The sequence below is a fragment of the Phoenix dactylifera genome, chromosome 2, assembly GCF_009389715.1.
Source record: "Phoenix dactylifera cultivar Barhee BC4 chromosome 2, palm_55x_up_171113_PBpolish2nd_filt_p, whole genome shotgun sequence".
In the NCBI taxonomy this organism is placed as follows: domain Eukaryota; kingdom Viridiplantae; phylum Streptophyta; class Magnoliopsida; order Arecales; family Arecaceae; genus Phoenix; species Phoenix dactylifera.
The window spans coordinates 13,495,961-13,516,546 of NC_052393.1; the positions used below are offsets into that span (position 1 = coordinate 13,495,961).

The 20,586-nt window shown below is 41.2% G+C and overlaps 1 protein-coding gene and 1 pseudogene across 4 annotated transcripts; one reads left to right on the forward strand and one right to left on the reverse strand.

Moving 5' to 3' along the window:
* The first annotated feature begins 7,011 nt into the window (after nt 1–7,011).
* Nucleotides 7,012–11,642, forward strand: LOC103717249 (annotated as a pseudogene).
* A 612-nt stretch (nt 11,643–12,254) lies between these two features.
* Nucleotides 12,255–14,826, reverse strand: LOC103699919 (cytochrome c1-1, heme protein, mitochondrial-like). Of its 4 annotated transcripts, none has more exons than XM_039122615.1 (6): nt 14,547–14,826; nt 14,168–14,225; nt 13,500–14,088; nt 12,897–13,176; nt 12,741–12,812; nt 12,255–12,514 (listed from the first exon to the last, which is right to left on the reverse strand). In XM_039122615.1, the coding sequence occupies exons 3-6, from the start codon at nt 13,724–13,726 to the stop codon at nt 12,455–12,457; spliced, it is 639 nt and encodes a 212-aa protein (XP_038978543.1). In that variant the 5' UTR covers nt 13,727–14,088; nt 14,168–14,225; nt 14,547–14,826; the 3' UTR covers nt 12,255–12,454. The 4 variants fall into 4 exon arrangements, 3 of the variants coding, with proteins under 3 accessions (XP_038978543.1, XP_038978544.1, XP_038978547.1); XM_039122619.1 differs by having other exon boundaries at nt 12,288–12,488; XM_039122616.1 differs by lacking the exon at nt 14,168–14,225 and having other exon boundaries at nt 14,547–14,805.
* Between the last annotated feature and the right edge of the window lie 5,760 nt (nt 14,827–20,586).

A 20,586-nucleotide genomic window follows, 5' to 3' on the forward strand; every position in this document is an offset into this window, starting at 1 on the left:
GTGAATATGAAGAAGGTATTCAAAGTGAACTCTAGTGGCAAAGACCATGCAAAAGGAAATTTGTTGTGAGTTTGAGATAAGCACATTGTGAGTTGTCATCAATTGAGAACAATTGGTAGCAGCAGTAAAAGAATTGACAATCTATTGACTCCAATGAAGCAGGCCTAGAAAAGGTTTTCCTTCTATAATAAAAAAGAGTAATGTAATCTAAATGATAGCCATCGATCTGATTAGCACCTTTATGTGTGATTGTTGGTGAATTTTGATCAATATTTGTGGTTGGATGAGGTTTTGCTCTGCTAGAAGATGGACTTGTTGCTGGTTGTCCATGTTGTGCCCATGCCGGGCATCTCAAGTTGCTTAATGGTCCAGTTTTGCCTGGTATGCGTCCTGGCAATATGAATTAATATATAGACAAGCTTAGACCTCATTTAGCATTGCTATAGGTAGTAGATCTTTTATTTGTAGAGCTTTAAGTAGTCCAGCTTTTGCTAGTAAGGTTTTCAATTAAAAGTTATTTGTTGCTTGGGAAGTATTTTTCTAAAGTGCTGTAGAATTTTATTATTTTTTGAACAACCAAATTAAGAAAACATTTTTAGTATCAGGAAATGATAGTAGCCTCGTTTGGTATTACTTTTGGAGGGTCAAAAAATACTTATTGGAAGGTTAGAATCTCTTGAGGGTGATCTTGAGATATTTAATAAAAATTTTGAAATCATTTTTAGACAAAGATTCTACTTGAGATATTGCTTTTTTGGGATGGCTTCGAACGTGGCAAACCATTTTGGGAGAGTTTTCTGGATTGATGAGAGAGAGCTGCCTAGAGCACTACAAGATTTGTTATGAAAGAGAGACATTACTTTCTCCGCCAAACACACTCAAGATCCCTCCGCCCCACTAATAATAATGCAAAATGTTCTCGTTCTTGCCTTTTTGGCCATAGTGTTCTTTGTGTTGCTTTTTTATCAAATTTTTTTATTCAGGATTTCTGTAACTGGCATCCCCAGATCGAAGATGTGTTTGCTTGATATCGAAAGAATAATCCTCTCTCCCTCTCTCTCGGAGTGGTAACGGAGTTATTTTCAATTACTCTAAGCATTCTTACATGGTAATTCTCGGTCGAGTCAGTTATGCAACCCGGTCATCAACATGTAGCTTAGAAAGCAGATTTGATTTCATCTCAAACACTGGACCCCATTATCATGAAATCATGGCAATAGGCACTGCTAGCATCGCAGGTGCTCTTCCATTGATATCATCAAAAGCACAATGGAGATAACGTTTCACAGTGTGTGATAAACCATCCAGCGAAACCCACTGTCATGCCCAGAACCCAGCACCCAGGTCTGATACGCGACTGGCTGCATGAGTCCTAGAGTAGTGCCCTAAAGATCATGCAAGGCCTAAGATAAACAAAAATCCAATAAATCCACAACTAATTAATTAATTCAAATAGACAAATCCAGCATATCCAAATAATCAATTTGGTTCAAATACAAGATTTTCAAATACTCATCGACATCAAAGAAAGATAAACTAACTAATAAGCTAATGACTTTGATACTCGCGCTCTGCGCCCAACCCATCCATGTCTATGCATCCTGCAACTCTGAAAATAGAAAAAAGAAGGGTGTGAGCTTTACAGCCCAATAAGAACCCCTACACGTCCATACCAAAACAATAGTAATATGAATTTGAAAAACCACGACAAATCGATGCACATTTCATGAAATCATAAACGGCTTCCAAAAGGCTCAAATAATCAATATAAGTATGTACGTCAAACGTCAATAAAAGTCCAACCATACCGAAATGATATAGCATATGATAGCTCATAAATCTTCATTACTATTTTCAATACTTTTTCTTTCCATTCTATATTAACTTGATTCGGATCAATTATTTTTCCGACTTTGGGCTACATCTCGGTCACGTTTTCGGCCCGTAACGGAGCAACCGATAGTATCACATTTCCAGTCTGTGATGGGGCAATCGATAGTATCACATTTCCAGCCTGTGACGGGGCAATCGATAGTATCACATTTCCAGCCTATGATGGGGCAATCCATAATAACGAGATAAGCCCAAAGTCCCTATTCATTTAATCAATTCATACAGACACATCAATTCCTTTTTTCATTTTATTTTCGACCTAGACTAACCACGGTCACATTTTCGGCCCGTGACAAGGCAATCAATATAACATAGTTAGTCCATCCCACCACATCCATAAATCCAATTATGCAGGTATAGGTTATACGCATACATATATCCATCATAATACCAATCACAAGCCAATATGATCAAAATATAATTTAATATAAAACTATTTTTGCTTTGTCTAGATCATAACATATCATACATATGTGGTACAAAAGTATTTATACATGCAGGTTGCCGTACAAGAATTCTTACACTTTGTTGAAAACTCAGACAAACTAATTATCCGCCCTCACGGTGATTTATAAACCGGAATGTGCAGGACCCCGCTTATCGTCTTCTCGTCCAACAGATTATTCTCCTACAGAATCAAGTCATCCTTAAAAATTATCCACGATATATGAAAATCCAAAACTCTCTATGAATCCTCTTAAGGGTCCATCAGTATTTAGCACCTCAGGACTAACTAACAGTCCATGATCTCCCTGTATTAAACTAGAGAGAAAACATAACAATAAGAGAGAGCAACTAGAGAGGGAGAAGAACAAAGAAGATGGTAGTGGGTGGTTCTCTCTCTCTCTTTCTCTCTCTCTCTCTCTTCCTTCCTTCCTCCCGATTGGAGGGAAAACTTGACGGCGGCGGTCCATGGTCGGCACCGCCCCATGACTGATGGCCTCGGCGGTGCCGGCGGTGCGCCACGGCTGGCCGGAATGGAAGAGGAGAAGGCCGAACAGAGTTTTATCTTTTCCCATCAGTCCGGCGGCTAGAGGGTGCTTAACTTACCTCCGGCGAGTTCCTCCGGCGAGATCGGCGGTGAATACTTCGATCTCCTCTCACGGACTCTCACGGATTGCCCCCCCCCCCCCCCCCCCCCCCCCCTCCCCTCTTCCTTTCGGTGGATTTGGGGAGGAGGAATAGATGGAAACAGAGGAGGGAGAAGACCCGCTCGGGAGTCTCCCTCCCCCTCTCATGGGTCGGGCTAGTGCATCGTCGTGATGGTGCCTCCGCTGGCCGCCGAGGGCCTGCCGCAACCGTCGTCATCGCGTTTGGTCCCCAGTCATATATCCCTTCTCACGACGGCAACATGAGGGGCTCTCACGATTCCCCCACTTTGCTTGCGTCGAACGGTGCCCATGAATAATCTCCAGTCACCAGTGCATCCGCTGGCCCTTACACCCACTCCAGTGCATCGTCGTGATGGTGCCTCCGCTGGCCGCCGAGGGCCTGCCGCAACCGTCGTCATCGCGTTTGGTCCCCAATCATATATCCCTTCTCACGACGGCAACATGAGGGGCTCTCACGATTCCCCCACTTTGCTTGCGTCGAACGGTGCCCATGAATAATCTCCAGTCACCAGTGGGAGGTCTTTTCTATCCTGTGATTGCTCGCATCCATTTGGAGATGGGTGTGGGTGTGTTTGATGTGGTTCCAAGATGGCTGGTGTTTTTCTTACCTGATCACCTTCGGTGGACACAGACTTGGTTGTGGTTGCGTACGTACCAAAGGATCATTTTAGTGGCACAGCACAAGCACAGTGTGACCTGGAAATTCCATATTTCCTTTAGGGTCCTGCGTCCCTTCTATTTAAAGCCCTCCTTGCTCTTCGGGATGCCAAGACGCTCTACTTGTAAAATGCCTCCCATGATCTCTACTGCAGGTATGCATAACTTTAATTTTATTATTTTAAATGTATATAGCCTCTTTTTTTAACTCGTTAAAATATTATAGTGACCTATGCCTACAGTTTACATCCCTGTCAGACCATTAAGAGAGTAAGAGACTTTACAAGTTTCTCGAGAGCATGTAATCTTTTAGAAGATGGAGTTTGGGATGTGATCCATTTTTGAAGGACTAAATGTTAATTTAGTATCAACCTTTGATATTGACCATCTTTCCAAGCTTGGATACCCTTGAACAGCTGATTTTCTTTGGTCATATGGTTTGGGATTTCATTACCAGATTCTACTATCTTCTACAAATCTATGGAGACAAATAAGCTTCTCATCTTTATACTCTAGAAATCATAGTTCTCACTTGAGAAAATAGGAACCTACATGCTGCTCCAATTTACGCTACTTGTGCTGGCCATTTTTCTCCTCCAAAATCTTCTTTTTCTTCTTCAAATTTCTGCCTTAAACACCTCTTTCAACCAAGCTCTGATACCAAATCTGTTGGCTGGACATACCAGCAATTATAAAATAGTAAAGGCAGAATTAAACTCAAACTAATTAGCACAATAAAGGATCAAGTAGTTGCTGAAAAATCTGGAGTATATTCAGCAAAATAGGAGAACAAATGGGGGAAGAGATGCAACCACTCTTTTCGGTTGTTTCTTTTCTCTATTTTTTCTACGGCACGTTCATGTCTCTTCAAGTTCTTTTACATTTCCAAACATAACTTGCTCTCCAAGTCTTGCAATCTTAGCCACTCATTCTAATCATACTTTGACTCTAGTTAACAAAAATAACTATGGTAAGTATTAAATAGAATTTAATTTGACAACACATTAACCATAACATATAGTACTCTGCTGGTTTATATACATAATTTAGACACTTGGAACTTGGAAGCTTGAGCATGCAATTTCTTTTAAATTTGCTTTGTCTTCTCAAATAAGCTTTTGTGAAAACACAAACCCTAGCTAGAGTTCACATGCTTGGCAAGTAATCACTTTCAATTCAAACTAAATACTAGCATATCGCTATGTTGCTTGCATTTCTATTCTTTATTTCAAAATGGGAAGTGATTATATTCTCTGCTGGGGCATTAGGCTGGAAGGAAAATAATCTCTTTCTGTAAATCACAAATCTCGTTAGTCCAAAATTTACATATAACTAAGATTGTGCTACTTCAGATTTGATTTCTCCCAAAAAAAGTTGACTGATAATCTTCCTAATAAATGTCCAGGGTCATGTTCAAGCTGACCTTCCTGGGGAAGTTAGGAAGTATATATATATATATATATATATATATAACCAAGTAGTACTACATCTGTATAAATTTCACATCTACCACCATTATCATCCTTAATTCCATGCATCTACCCATATGATGTCACATCAAGCATATCTATTAGACCTTAGGTGAATAACCAGAGGCAGCACAACGATGCATATGATTTTCAAATTTCTAACATATAGACCTGATTCAGGAGGATCACTGAACTCGATGTGGATCACTTTGGCTACTACGAATATTCAGGAGGATCATCAAACTCGATGTAGTTCACTTTGGCCACTACGAGTATCCATGGGGATCACCAAACTCGATATAGAACATTCTGACCATAACGACTATTTAAGAGGATCACTAGACTCAATGTGGAATACTTTGGCCACTACGAGCAAGACTAGACAAGGTTCAGGAGTAAAATCTGCCACATTGGAAAGCCGAGTCACAGACCAAACTTTAAGGGGCCATAATTTAGTCATATGATGCCCGATTGAGATGATCTTTTTTTTTTGGAATTGGGTATCTTTTCGAGATCTACAACTTTGGGCCAACCTCCTAAAATCAAGCCGAAATTCCAACATTTAGGCTCCAAAACGGGCTAGTCAAATCAAAAATTTTCTTTTTAAATAATACATTGAAGAAGCGTAGCTTTCTAATCAAGAAGAATTAGGTGGAGTGACAGAAGACAGAGTTAATGGATAAGTTGAGATCTACATCCTCGAAATTTTTAGTTTTTTTATTAGAAACAATATTTTAGAAGAAAGAGTCCCACAATGATTAGGAAGAGGAATCTGATCCAAATTATATTAGGACAGACCTCACATTATAAATAGAAGCTATGTACCTCTTTTTTTTAAAGATCAATGAAAGAAAAGAGGACTTAAATCTCTACTTTTGAGAATCCTCCATCTTCTTCTAGTTTTTCTATTGAGAGATTCGAGTTCAACAAGTTGAAGAAAATCTTCCTTCTTTTCGATTGGATCAAGTTGGTATCAGAGCCATGCTTTTACCTAGTGGAATTCTAACTTGATCATATTAGATCAAGTTGGTATCAGAGCTCCGATCCTCTATATCTGTGGGGGCCTCTATTCATGGTCCAGATGCGCGAGTATATAAGCAGTCTGAAGAAGGGCTATCCATGCTTGAAGTACGGTGAAGGACAAAGGCAAGTATAGCTACTAGTTCTATCTCAATGGATGATGAGATAATAAAACATCTCACACAACTAGAGGAGAAGATGGCTTAACTCACATAGATTGTGTCTCGATTGGCGATGCGTTCAACATGAGTACCAACAACTCCTATCTTCGGATAAAACCACATGGTTCAGTAAGGAGGTGAGGAAGCAAAAAATTTTTCATCTTCAGTTCTAATTTAACAGGAGCTAAATTCTCTAAATAAGAAAAGATCTGATTCAAGAGAATCACTGGACTTGATATTAATCACTTTGGCCACTATGAGTATTCAGGAGGATCACCAAACTTGATGTGGATCACTTTGGCTACTACGAGTATCCAAGGGGATCACCAAACTCCATATGTAATACTCTGACTACTACGAGTATTTAAGAAGATCATTATACTCGATATGGAATACTTTAGCCACTACAAGCAGGGCTCACAGGGCTTAAGAGCGAAATTGCCACATCGAGAATCCAAGCCGTAAGCCAAAGTTTAGGAGGCCATAATTTGGTCATACGATGCCCAACTAAGATGATCATTTTGTTGAAATTGGGTATCTTTTTGAGATATACAACTTTAGGCCTAGGAGGTTGAATCGATTCGAAATTTCATTGTTTAGGCTTCGAAACGAGCTAGTCAAATTGAAAATTTTCTTTTTGGATAAGACTTTGACCGAACGTAGCTCTCTATTCAAGAAGAATTAGGTGAAATGACAGCAGATAGAGTTGATATAGAAGTTGAGATCTACCTTATTGAGATTTTTAGTATTTTCTGCTAAAAACCTTAATCTCTCACGATTGATCCAATGGACCTAGTTGCTAGCTTGACCTCCGGATTTATCTATTTTAGAAAAAAAAAGTCCTACTATAATTAGAAAGAGAAATCCGACCCACATTATGTTAGGGCAGATCTTCCATTATAAATAGAGGCTATGTACCTTTTTTTTAAAGACCAATGAAAGAAAGGGGGAGTTAAAGTCCTACTTTCGAGAATCCTCTATTTTCTTATAGTTTTTCTTTTGAGAGATTCGAGAATCCTCTATTCATGGTCCAAATGCGTGAGTGGTACAAGCAGTGAAGGATTATTCATACTTGAAGTACGTTAAAGGATAAAGGCGAGTATAACTGCTACTTCTACCTTGACGGATGATGAGATAATGAAACATCTCACACAACTTGAGAAAAAGATAGCCCAACTCATTGAGATCGTGTCTCGATTGGCGACACCTTCAACACGAGCCCAAGTAACTTTATATTCGGGCAAAACTAAGTGGTTCAACCGTGAGGCGGGAAAGTAAGCATTTTTCTATTTTCAATTTTGATTTAGCAAGTGCTAAATCTCCTAAACAAGAAAAGTTGATCTAGGAGGACCATTGGATTCGATGTAAACCATTTTGGCCACTATGAGTATTCAGAAGGATCACCAAACTTGATGTGGGTTGCTTTGGCCACTACGAGTATCCAAAAAAATTACCAAACTCGATGTGGAATACTTTAACCACTTCGAGTATTTAGAAGGATCACTAGACTCGATGTAAAATACTTTAGCTACTACGAGCAGGGCTGGACGGTGTTTAGGAGCGAGACCCGCCATATTGGAAAGCCGAGTTGCAGGCCAAACTTTAGGATGTCATAATTTGGTCATATGATGCCCAATTGAGATGATCTTTTTTTAGAATTGGGTATCTTTTCAAGATCTATAACTTTATTCTAACTTGAGTTGAATCGGGCCAAAATTTCATCATTTAGGCCCCTAAACGGACTGATCAAACCGAAAGTTTTCCTTTCAGGCAAGACTTTGACATAGCGTAGCTCCCTATTCAAGAAGAATTAGATGGAGCAACAGAAGATGAAGTTAATGTAGAAGTTGATGTTTACCTCATCGAGATTTTCAATTTTTTCTACTAGAAATGTCTATTTTAAAAAAAGAGTTCTACTAAGATTAAGAAGAGAAATCTGACCCAAATTATGTAATGACAAACCTCACATTATAAATAGAGGCTACGTACCTCATTTTTTTTTAAAAGATCAATGAAAGAAAAGGAGACTCAAAGTCATACTTTCGAAATTTTTCTATCTTCTTCTAGTTTTTCTTTTAAGAGACTCGAGTTAAGTGAGTTGAAGAAAATCTTCCTCCTTTCCGATCAGATCAAGACCTCAATTTGACGGGCCAGCAATGAGCACATGATGAGCTTCAAGCTCCTGCCAAGCTTGCCTATCAAGCCACGGTTGATGCAACAATCTATATACTTTTAAGCATCCATATGCTCTAGTTGTTATTAAGGCACGGGCTACATCTTTCGAGTGAAAGAAGGATACTCCTTTCTTTACATGAATCTATCATTGGATCACCCATAGTGCAACTCTTAAAGCACTTCGAACACCATTATTTATCTACCTGCATAAATCTCAAAGCGACCAGTGGGTGATTCAATGGTGGATTTGTGGGAAGGAAGGTAAATCTTTTTTCCACGCTAAAGATGCAACCCTTCCCATTGTTATAGTGGGTTCATCTATTTTTGCCTATTCGATATAAATGATATGGAAGAGGAGTATGATGCTTGCGTTAGTCACGTATAAATCAACTGGCTCAGCAACACTAATTTGTGCCTAGATATTTGATATTTCCATGCTAAATTGCAAAGTAGTCTTTCCGCAACTAAACATCAGTTTTTGACGGCCGCTGGTAGACGTAATTGACGCATGCCACCATCCATGAACCCCTTTACTAGTTAGGCCATATTAATTATTAGCCCTAAATGTCTCTTGAGTACCTCATTAATAAGAGTACTGGTCATGCATCTATGCAGCTAAAGTGATGTCTCGGATATCTGTCCTGCTTGTGCTGCTCCCTTTTGCACCAGCGGCGGGCCGACAGCACTCCTCGGACACCCAGACCTACATAGTCCACATGGACGCTACCAAGGCCGCAGCTCTCGATCGCTCCCTTGGTGGAAGCAAGAGATGGCCTGAAGCTGTGCTCGAATCCCTACTCCAACTCTCTTCTTCAGAACAAGAACGAGAGGTAGCAGCACCACCCCAGCTACTCTACGTCTATGACACTGCTCTCTCGGGCTTCGCCGCCAAGCTTTCACCCAAGCAAGCAAAATCTCTGCAGCAGCTCGATGGTTTTCTCTCTGCCTATCCCGACGACACGTCGATCCAACTCCACACCACATACTCCTCACAATTCTTAGGCCTTATGCCCGGCAAAGGCCTGTGGACATCGCCCAACTTAGCTTCCGATATCATTATCGGTGTGGTCGACACCGGAGTCTGGCCCGAGCATGTTAGCTTCGGCGATGCCCACATCTCCGGCAGGCCCACCCGCTGGAGAGGCGCTTGCGAAGCGGGCACCAAGTTTTCCTCCAACAACTGCAACAACAAGCTGATTGGCGCTCGCGCCTTCTGGAAAGGCTACGAGGCTTCAGGTGGAACGATAAATGAGACTAGAGAGTTCCGGTCGGCGAGAGACTCCGAAGGGCATGGCACTCACACTGCATCAACTGCAGGCGGCGACATTGTTGCCGGTGCTAGTCTCTTCAGCAATGCTAAAGGCTCAGCTTAGGGAATGAGGTACACCGCAAGAATTGCTGCCTACAAGGCGTGCTGGAACTCACTCTGTGCGAATTCCGATATACTGGCTGCGGTGGATCGGGCGGTGGCGGATGGTGTGGATATCCTGTCCCTCTCACTTGGAGGTGGATATCGGCCTTTCTATAATGACAGCATAGCCATTGCCGCCTTTGGAGCTATCCAGAAGGGCGTATTCGTGTCATGCTCCGCCGGAAACTGGGGCCCTCAGGAAGCCACCGTGACCAATACTGCACCATGGGTCATAACAGTCGCTGCAAGCTACTTGGATCGAAGCTTTCCAACTGCAGTAAAGCTTGGTGATGGCCGCACGTTCAAAGGTGCGTCTCTTTACTCAGGGTCGCCCACAAAACTGCTGCCCATCGTCTATGACAAGACCGCCGGAGGACGAAGTGCACGATATTGTGGACCGGGCTCCCTCTCACCAAAGCTTGTTAAAGGAAAGATTGTCGTCTGTGAACAGGGTCTTCTTGGGCGGACCCAGATGGGGGAGCAAGTTAAGCTTGCCGGAGGTGCCGGAATGCTGCTGGTGAACTCTCAAGACCAAGGGGAAGAGCTACTTGCTGATCTCCACGTTTTGCCTGCTTCGTCACTAGGGGCACATGCCGCAAAAGTAATTAAAGCCTACATTACTTCTTCGAAGAGGCCCATGGCCATGATCACATTTCTCGGAACGTCATACGGGCAGCCGGCACCAATGATGACTGCATTCTCGTCAAGAGGACCAAGCTTGGTGGGCCCAGACATCATGAAGCCTGACGTAACTGCACCGGGCATTAATATACTAGCAGCATGGCCACCTATTGTGAGTCCTTCCCTTGTTGAGAGTGATACACGTAGGGCTAATTTCAATATAATCTCCGGCACCTCCATGTCTTGTCCACATGTCTCCGGACTCGCAGCACTCCTTAAGGCGGTCCATCAGGATTGGTCTCCAGCTGCGATAAAATCGGCATTGATGACCACTGCTTACACTCTCAACAGCAAGAATGGCTACATTGTGGACGTTAGCTCGGGACTGCCGGCAACTCCATTTGTGTTTGGGTCAGGGCACGTCAACCCCGAGAGAGCCTCGAACCCGGGCTTGGTCTATGATATTAGTCCGAAGGACTACTTGGATTACCTCTGTAGCTTGAACTACACTTCCCCGCAGCTGGCAACATTGACCCGGAAAAATTATAGGTGCCCGAAGAACAGAATACTTCGCAATATCAGGGACCTGAATTACCCTTCTTTCTCGGTACTATTTGAAAGTGGAAGCCCATACTCTACCGTGACGCAGCCAAGGACCGTGACCAATGTGGGGCAGGCAAGATGCAGATACACGGTGAAAGTGCGTGAGCCGAAAGGAGTCACCATAAATGTGGATCCGAAGGAGTTGGCCTTTGTGGAGACGGGACAGAAGCTAAGTTACAAGGTGAGTTTTCTTGGGCTGAGTGGGAGTAACTCTTCTTTCGGAGAGTTGGTTTGGGTGTGTGGTGAGTTCTCAGTTAGGAGTCCGGTTGCAGTGACATGGCAATAGACGGATCTATTCACCGAAATTTCGGAGGAGTTTGCTCACGAAGCCTTCCAGGCCCCTGCATCTCTGCAAATTTCTGCGATATGATCACCACTGGCTCTACCTAACAAAATCATTGCATATGCTAGACTTTAGTAGGAGATATGGAACAGCGGAATGGTTATGCTTTTAGCAAGTAATGGTGTGGCAACATTGACAGTTTACTTTTCATCATGCGGGCAAAGTTCTAAATCAAAATAGATTGGGGACTGAATATTGATGTCTGGATATGTGTGTTCGATGAATTATCACAACCTAAGAGTTGATGAGAAAATTACAATAGTTTATTGTCAAAAATTGACCGGTACAGCATCAATATATATATTTTTTTTGAGTAGAAGCACAGCATCCACTACAAAAGAAAGGATATCTCCCGGCGGTTTTTTTTGGTCTCTACCGACGCTTTTAAGCATCGGCGAATTTCCAGCCCACGCACCACAAAACGTGGGTCAGACGTCGGGCAGGTAGGCGTGGGTCCGGTTTTTGCCGACGCTTTTTCTTATCGTCGGCAAAAACAGGGCTTTCCCAATGCTAATAAAAGCGTCGCTAAAAGACTCAAAGCCGATGCTTATAAGCGTCGCTAAAAGGTCAGTTTTGAACGACGCTTTTTAGCGATGCTTAAAAGTGTCGCTAAAAGACTCAAAGCCGACGCTCATAAGCGTCGGCGTTAGCCACCTGTTTTTTTTAAAAAAAAACAGAGTAGCACTAATTGCCTCAGCCTCTGCTGCTGAGGCTTCAACCAAATATTCCACACCTTTGCTCAATCTCCTGCACCAAAATCAATCTTAAGTGACATATCCCAATCAATTCTAGTAAATTCCACTAGATTTCAAACTCCATAAATTTACATGAATCATAAAACACACATTATACAATATGAACCAAACATTCAAATTACATTGATATTGACACAAACATTTAGATCATTCGAAATATAAATTTACATAAAAAGTTATGAATTACAATGTACTTTTACATATCAAACTTCATAAAAAACAATCTACAAAATATCAGGGACGGGATTCAGCTCCATCATCATCATCTCTGCGAGCATTTGAAGTATCAGGAATCTATAAAAAAAAAGAAGAAGAGAAACCTTAGATATTTGTAAAAATGGGATACATTAACTTATACATCATAATTGATAATATGTAAATTTTTGTTCAGCCATAGCTCCATTTAATTTATCAGATATGCCAAAAATTATCATCCAAACAAATTAAGTGAGACAAGAACTGTGATGGACATGGAAAAAATGTCGCAATAAATTCTTAAAGAGCAGAGAAAAAACATTACCAAAACACCTGCAGGAGGATCACGATATCCTGTGAGTAGGGCAAAAACATAGTTTTGGCCATTGTGTCGTGCCTGGAGGAATATGCAGGACAACATTAGTAAAAGAACCAGACAGACATTGATGCAAATCTGAGTCCAAATTTTCAGTGATACTACCTTGGTGATAATGCTCAAGTCTGGAGGATATGCTCCTCCATTGGCAAATCTTGCTGCTTGTTCATTTGGATATGGCTGAGGGAAACGATCGCTTAATTTACCAGGACGTGTGAACATTTCACCTTCATCATTTGGCCCATCAACCACCTCAACCTCAGCTGCCATAGCCTTTGTCTCCTCTTCAGTGTATGCTACACCAACAAGATCTCGATATGAAATCAGAGACATTGAATGGCAAGAAGCACAAACTTGTTGGTAAACTTGGTGACCGCACCGAATTCTGCTCAAGTTCATTATAATTAGTATTTCAATCATTGTACATCCACATTAAAACTAGTATACAGCTTTGCTTATTTCGTTGTGTAGATGAACAAAATGTTAGTTATCTAAAACAGACAACCTTTTTTTGCAGCCAAGCTACTAAGCTACTCAGGTTAGCCATTAAATGATAACAAGAGATCTCTTCAAAGTTGATGCAGCAGATCTCAAAGCATAAATTCATTCAAATTCATGTAATATATAATTAAATCAGTATAGCGAATATAAGAATCTTACAGAAATGAGAAAAAAAATTAGTAAATATAGAGATGGTACTCCACTTACGATGCGTGGTCATAGGAACTAAGAATGCCTTTGTGAGGCCAAGGATAGATTGGACATGGTAGGCCATGCTCAGCTTCATCAGCAGATGCCAAAGTAGCCAGGCTCAATATACCAGAAACACCTGCTCCAAGGAATGCCAATGCTCTTAGTGATTTCACACCAGCAGATCCAACACTTTCTTGATCTTGCTTACACACATAAGATGGAAGCAAAAACAGGGCCTGCATGTAAATGATAGATAGTTAAATGCACAAAGAATGGAAACAATAAAATTAATGCAACTTGACTAGAAACCACCACCAAAACTAGAAAATGGAACTCCCTTCAACCAGAGGAATATAATAACTGAAAAGGCCATCAGTAATTTTTGTTCTTCGCCTACTGCTCAGAGAACAAGTTTCATCTATTTGCGTAATGAAGATTAAGTACTTGGGTGGAGGAAGATCTCTCTTATGGCTGTGCTGGGAACTCCCTCATCTTCTTGCTCCAGGCGAATCTTTTTCAGAGCTATCATCTCATTGGTCAGACGGTCCCGAGCCTTGTACACCACTCCGTAGGTCCCTTCCCCAATCTTCTCCACCTTCTCGTACTGCGACCAAAATCCTCACATTATCACTCAAAACATCACATTCTACTACCAGAAGAAGGGAAAGCACATTACTTCTAACCTGGTCCATTAGATCCCAACCAAACTCTACTGGGGCACGAACACAAGAAATCCAAAACCTAGCATTCCATAAAGGAGAATAAACGAAGAATGTGAGTTGAGAGCAAACTCAACCAGACAAGAAACAAATCTAGACCGCGCATGCCGCATTCATCAAAAACCATATCGATCAAGATCATAGAAATCGATGGCATTTAACCAGAAACCAATTCCGATCGGCGAAGACAAAGCATTCGGAACAAAGCCCTAAAGTCCGATCAAATCCATCAACAATCATGTAATCCAGCGGATCACTTTCCATAAGCATTCGTATAGAAGGGGAAAATCAGAAACAACAAAAAAGGAACAAGATCGGAAACGAGGTGTAGAGAGCTAAGTACCGAGCTACGACGGAGGATCGGATCCCCGAGACAGCGGAGGAGCTGCCGGAATCGAACGGAGTCGGGCGTCGAAACCGAGGAGACGAGGGTTACTCTACTTTGTGGGCTTCGAAAGAAAAGAGAGTATGGGGACTGGGAAGAGAGCACGCGCGAGAGAGACACGGAACTGCCTGAATGCCTCTCCACCCCTCTCCCTCCCTGTCTCTCTACCCTTTTTCTTCTCCTCCCTGCGTAGCTGGTGGATGGCTCTTCCTGCAGCCATTTTAGTCAACTCCTCAAAGAGATTTGGTTTTTTTTTTTTTTGCTAATGAAAAGGGGTAGGGGGAGGAAGGGACAAGCCCATCCCCGCGTAGCAGCCCCCACTGGGCCCCCGCCCCGCCAGGAGAATGTTCGATGCGGGCAAAAATGGCCGTGTGTTGGGCACCCCGACCGGTTTTACTCATACCCTCCCCACCCGTGGGCCCGGCTCAGCTACTCCTCTGAGCTCTGGCTCGAGTCCCACGTGTGAGTACGTCACACCCGGCACCATCCCGGCTACTAGCGGTTCAAGAGCGGTCCTACACCACAAGTCCAAGCAGTGGCCAAAATAGTAAGCTCCGGTCCACAATTTAATCGTCGCCGCAGCGATTCGAACTTGGAACCTTGTGGTTAGAATTGCTGCCCAGTACCACTAGGCTACCACCTTGGTGGCAATCTTATCCCAACTCTACGACGTTGGGAAATTACCGACGCTTGGAACAAGCGTCGGCAAAAAAGCGTCGTTAAAACCCATATTTCCTGTAGTGATGAAATATGCAAATAGAAAAATAATTTAAGCAATGGATCATCTGTGAGGATCCGTGCGGGCGTGTGTTTAGTCTCACATCAGTTATTTGTTGGGTAGATCTTGGGTACTTATACAAGATCAAGAAACCCAAACAATACCTTCTGGTTAGCTATTTTGGGTGAAATCCTGCATTATTACAAATAGTATCAAAGCGGATCCGGTCCATAACCTATATAACTAAGGGATACTGCAGTACAGATCCATTGTAATTGACCATAAGCCGATTCATAGTATTTGTGAATGAATTTGAATGGGTTGGAACCCTTAGCCTGACGAGGACGTCAAGGTTGGAACGGAGGAAGTATGTAAGGATCCGTGTGAGTGTGTGTTTAGTCCTACATCAGTTATTTATTGGATAGATCTTAGGTACTTATACATAATCAAGGAATCCAAATAATACCTTCCAACTAGCCATTTTGAGTAAGGTCTTGGGTTATTACATCATCAATTTCAAATGAGCGAAATTTTTCATCTTAGATAGGATAATTATTTATTTTTACAATCCACTGCCATTGATATAGGTGACATAATCCATCAGTTTTCACTGTAATCAAAAAGTAAAAATGTTTAATAAAAATGACATTGGTGTAGACTTGTACACCGCATACTAAATAAAATTAGCCCAAATCTACTTGGGGTCTGGTTGTATGAATGATTCACCTTTTTTTCGCTACATGCATTGTTAGATCGTGCAATAGCCGCGACAAGATCTGCATAGGTAGACGAAAGAAAGAGTTTGGAAAGCTTTAAAATCTACAAATTCATGATCCAACGGTTGATGTTGCAAAAAAGGTTTAATCATTCTTTCATGCAAAAGATACAGCTCGACCCCAATCTGCTTGAGCGTCAAAAATACTTGTTGCTTGGAGTTTTGACTCTTCCAATTTTAACAAAGTGAGGCCACAAAAGTCTTTTTCACTGTAGCTAAAGTATTGATTGTCGTTATGAAGTACAAGAAAATATTTCAATAGAAAGCTAGAATGCAAGAAATCTATCATGGGATGAAGGATAAGTCATGTCGGCATACCAAACAAACTATTTGATAAATTCAGCCATTGATCTAGATATGGTAAAGCAAGGAATCATTAAATTCTCGTGAAGGGGGAATAAGCATTAACACAAAATGTTTCCTGGCATTTTCGGTACGGTCAGCATGCAAAAAAAAGTCAGAGAGACTCATTCGCACTTTTTTTTCTTGCCTAAAACGGTGGTATCATACATAACGTGTACGAATACAATCAAAAAAAAATCAAAAAATAAAACATCATGGAGAGCACTAGGCAACTCCGCCTCTCTGACTCATTTGCATTTAAACAAGCAGCTAATATAGGCTCTCGAACCAAGCACTTGCAACCATAATTGTAATTGTAGGCAAGTCTTTTAAAACCAGAGATATCATCCATCTCGATGAAAGAGATCAATCGGTTCTAGCAGTGATAGCATGCTGAAATTTTAAATTTTTTCTGTGACTGCACCTGTTCGGGTTACCTACGTACCCCTTCACAAGGGGGATCAAGCCACACGTAGTTCTTTTTAATTTAAAATCCTAGTGAAAAATATTGAATTAAACATTTTAATTCTAGCATAAGAAATCAGATTTCAAAACATCACTACAAAACACATGATCGATATGCTGGAATCGTTTAAACAATTATGCTAAATCATTTGCATGATTAATATCAGATCTGAAATGAGATTATTAAATTCTAAACTTGACTAATCTATGATCCAACTAATCTTTGAATACCCATTGAATACGTTCGGAAGATTACTCTGTGAAGAGCCCCTGAAGAGGTTTAACCCTCAGGGATTAGATCTTATCTAAATTACTAGTATCAGATTTATACCTTTGCAAAATCAGAATATAATGGATCAAATGCTCGAGCTTCGCAGCCACACAATCATCTGGCCTCCATGAGTAATCCACGCGAAGTTCCTGGAGAGATCCAATCCCATAGAAGTGCTAGCTTGCGCAGAATTTCTTGAAGCTGAAATTTGATCTTCCTGACACTATCAACCTTTGATCTGCCTTCTTGGAAGAATTTGGAGGAATGGTTTATAGGGATTGAAGAGGACTTAGATCTGATCTAAAGGCTCTTATCAGGGACCCTTAACACTAATGGCGTGATGGACTTAGAGGAGGAAGAAGTTAGCTAGATTGCATGCAGAATTTTTCCATGCATGAACTAGGGTTCCTCTCTTTTCTTTTTCCTTCCTTCCTTCCTTTTTTTTTCTTTTTCTCTTAATTTCGGCCACAAGCTGATGGAGGTCCTTTTAATGTCGCCCTCCACCCCTCTTCACACACCAACCTTCCAATATTTTGGGAGGATTTTATGGGGTTTCGAATTCAAAATTCAAATGCTTGTTTCATGCGCCAACACATGATGAAGCTTGATCTAATCTAAACCATTCATCATGTTGCCACTTCCTTCTTTCAATTTCGAAATTTCCATGCCCACCATCAGATTAGAGGGTCATGAGGTGATTTTGTGGTGTTTAAATTCGAAATTCAAACTTAATTAGAAGTGAGATAAAGATACGGATTACATATACCGTGAAAAGAGAGAATTTGATCTTATCCAATTCTTTTCATGAATTTATCTCTCCATTTCGCCCGACCTGATGATGAAGGAGGTCCCTGATGTGTGCCACATGTCCCATGGCACCATTAAATAAATTAAATTAATTTTTCAATCATATTAAAAATCAATTCATGGCGCCATGCATGGATATGTGACATGTGGATTTCAAGATCCGAATAGTTTCAGATCATACCCATTTAATTTAATTAAATCCTAACAATTAGAATTGTCCAATTATCTTGGGTTGAACCTAATCCAATTAGGTCAATCCCTAATTGAGCATAAATTTAATCTAATTTAATTTGGTCAACCTATGTCCTCTTGATTCAGACCTAATCCAATCAGGTCAAAAATCCTGATTGAGCCCAGAGTTGAATCCAATTCAATTTGGCTCATCTTCAGTCCAATTACTCAATCAAATTGAGTTTATTAGTAATCTAATTACTAATTAATTCTTCAATAATTACTTTAATTATTTTATAAGATAATTTGCCAATCGAATTGACCAAATTATCCCTGAATGATTCTCAACCATCCATCAACTATCTTGATAAATCAGGAAACTTCTATGCGTGTGACCTCATAGGTTTGAACCTAGGCCGGTAGTACAGGAACAACTTTCTGCACTAATCGATGTGACCATCTAGCAATGGTACCCGACACCGGATAGGCCGAATATATACGAAGCAAATATTCTGGAACCCTGTACTATAGTTACTGTATAATTCATCCCTTTGACTCCTAATGCCAAGATTACCTCAGAGTTCTGTCAACTCTATAATCAGTGCATCCATGATGTGATTCAACTTTAGAAATTCTGTGACTCCTCACAAGGATTATCCTGGCCAAGGTTTTGCTAAATTGAACACAAAGCATTATCTTCTGTTTCTAGGAGGGGTCAATTCCATCTTGACTCACTCACTGATTTCGCAAGTACTTGACTGCAATCAGTAACCTTCCATCCCAGAATTAGAAATTCTGCTAATCCGGTACCAAAGTACAGAGAGTTGCTTGCTAATCACTATGGTGATCTCAGGTCCGAGGAATACTTATACCCATATCCACTCGAAACATATTTCGATAGTAGAGTGTTCCGGAATTGGTCACGTTCAGTGAAATGTACTCCTACACTTCACCTGTGTGACATATCAGTGTCTCCACGCTCCTTGGTTAAGAGGACAACCAACGTATATGTCTCACAACGATCTAATCTCGATAATGCTGTCGTCCTACTAACAGTATATCATTTGGTCGCGAACAGGTTTAAGGACTTGAAGATAAATCCTCCTTTATCATAAAATAAGTCCTAAGGATTTCATCATATAAGAATTCATTTGAAGATGTTCAATAAAATGATGAATAATTCCAAATAACACTTTATTAATTTGTCAATTTATTTACAAAATTCAATCATCAATATGCTGACGATTGACTTTTAGGATACAATTCCCAACACTCGATGCATGATATGAAAAGTATGGTAAAAAACAGCAAAATAGAAATATCTCAAGATTTTGGCCATGATTTTGGATCCTGACAGTAATACACTTAATTTTTGCACTAGCATCTACTATACTATGTTATAACACTGTTATTATAGTATTAAAATAAACATTCTTTAATCATAAATTATTATTATATGTCGTATATGCTGAGACAAATACCAACGGTGATAAGTGAACAATGGTTTCACTGGAGCTGCGTGATGATGGACTAACGTCGTCTTTTGTAATACCCAAAAAAAGAATTCTGGGACCGCCCAGCCCGACCTCACGCACCAACCCTTGGGCTTGTGGGCCAGCTTGAGCAGGCCAGGCCCAAAGCAACCCATGCTCGGCTCGTGGGGGAATCAGGGAAGAAGACCCTGACTGGGAGTCTTCTTCCTCCCCAATTTTGGAGGAGAAGAGGACTCGGAGATCTTGCCTATAAATCTTCCCTTCTCCTCGGATTTCTACCCCATGAATCGCCAGAAATTGCCGCCAACTCCCAGTTGCTTTTTCGAGTTCTTCCCTTGATTCCTCACTGGAAACTTCGCCGAACCGAGGTAAGGCTCCTCCTGCTCCTCTTTCTTCTCTACTTCTTTTTCGGCCTTACTAACCGTGATAGGAACCGGTAATCGTCGGTGTTGCAGCCGAAATAGGGTACCCCTAGTCCTCGTCCCTCTTGTTTTGCTGCTGCTGGCCGCCGATTTGGCTTAGGTTGTGGTCTCCATCAAGTGGGAGCTAGGCCACCGCCCCTTGGACCTATGAGGGGTACGGAAGAAGGAGGCAGCCGATCGCGAAGAGAGGAGAAAAAAGATTTCTCTCTCTTCTTCTCTATCCTCTCTCCTCTCTCCTCTCTCTCTCTCTTGGTTTCTCTTTTTGTTTGTTTCTTTCTTTACGGAACTTTCTCTCTCTACCTGAATTGTTTCTCTCTCTAGTTTCTCTCTTCCTATTGGTTTCCTCTCTCTAGTTGGATCCGGAGAGATCATTGTTTTGAGGACTGCTGGATAGTCCTAGGTCAATAGAGGGTTCTAGGTTGTCAGATACCCATGTAAATTTTAATGTTAATTTGGTTCTGTAGAAAAACAATCTGTTGGATGAGAGGACGTTAAGCAAGATTTTTCACATCTCTATCGTAGATCGCGGTGTGG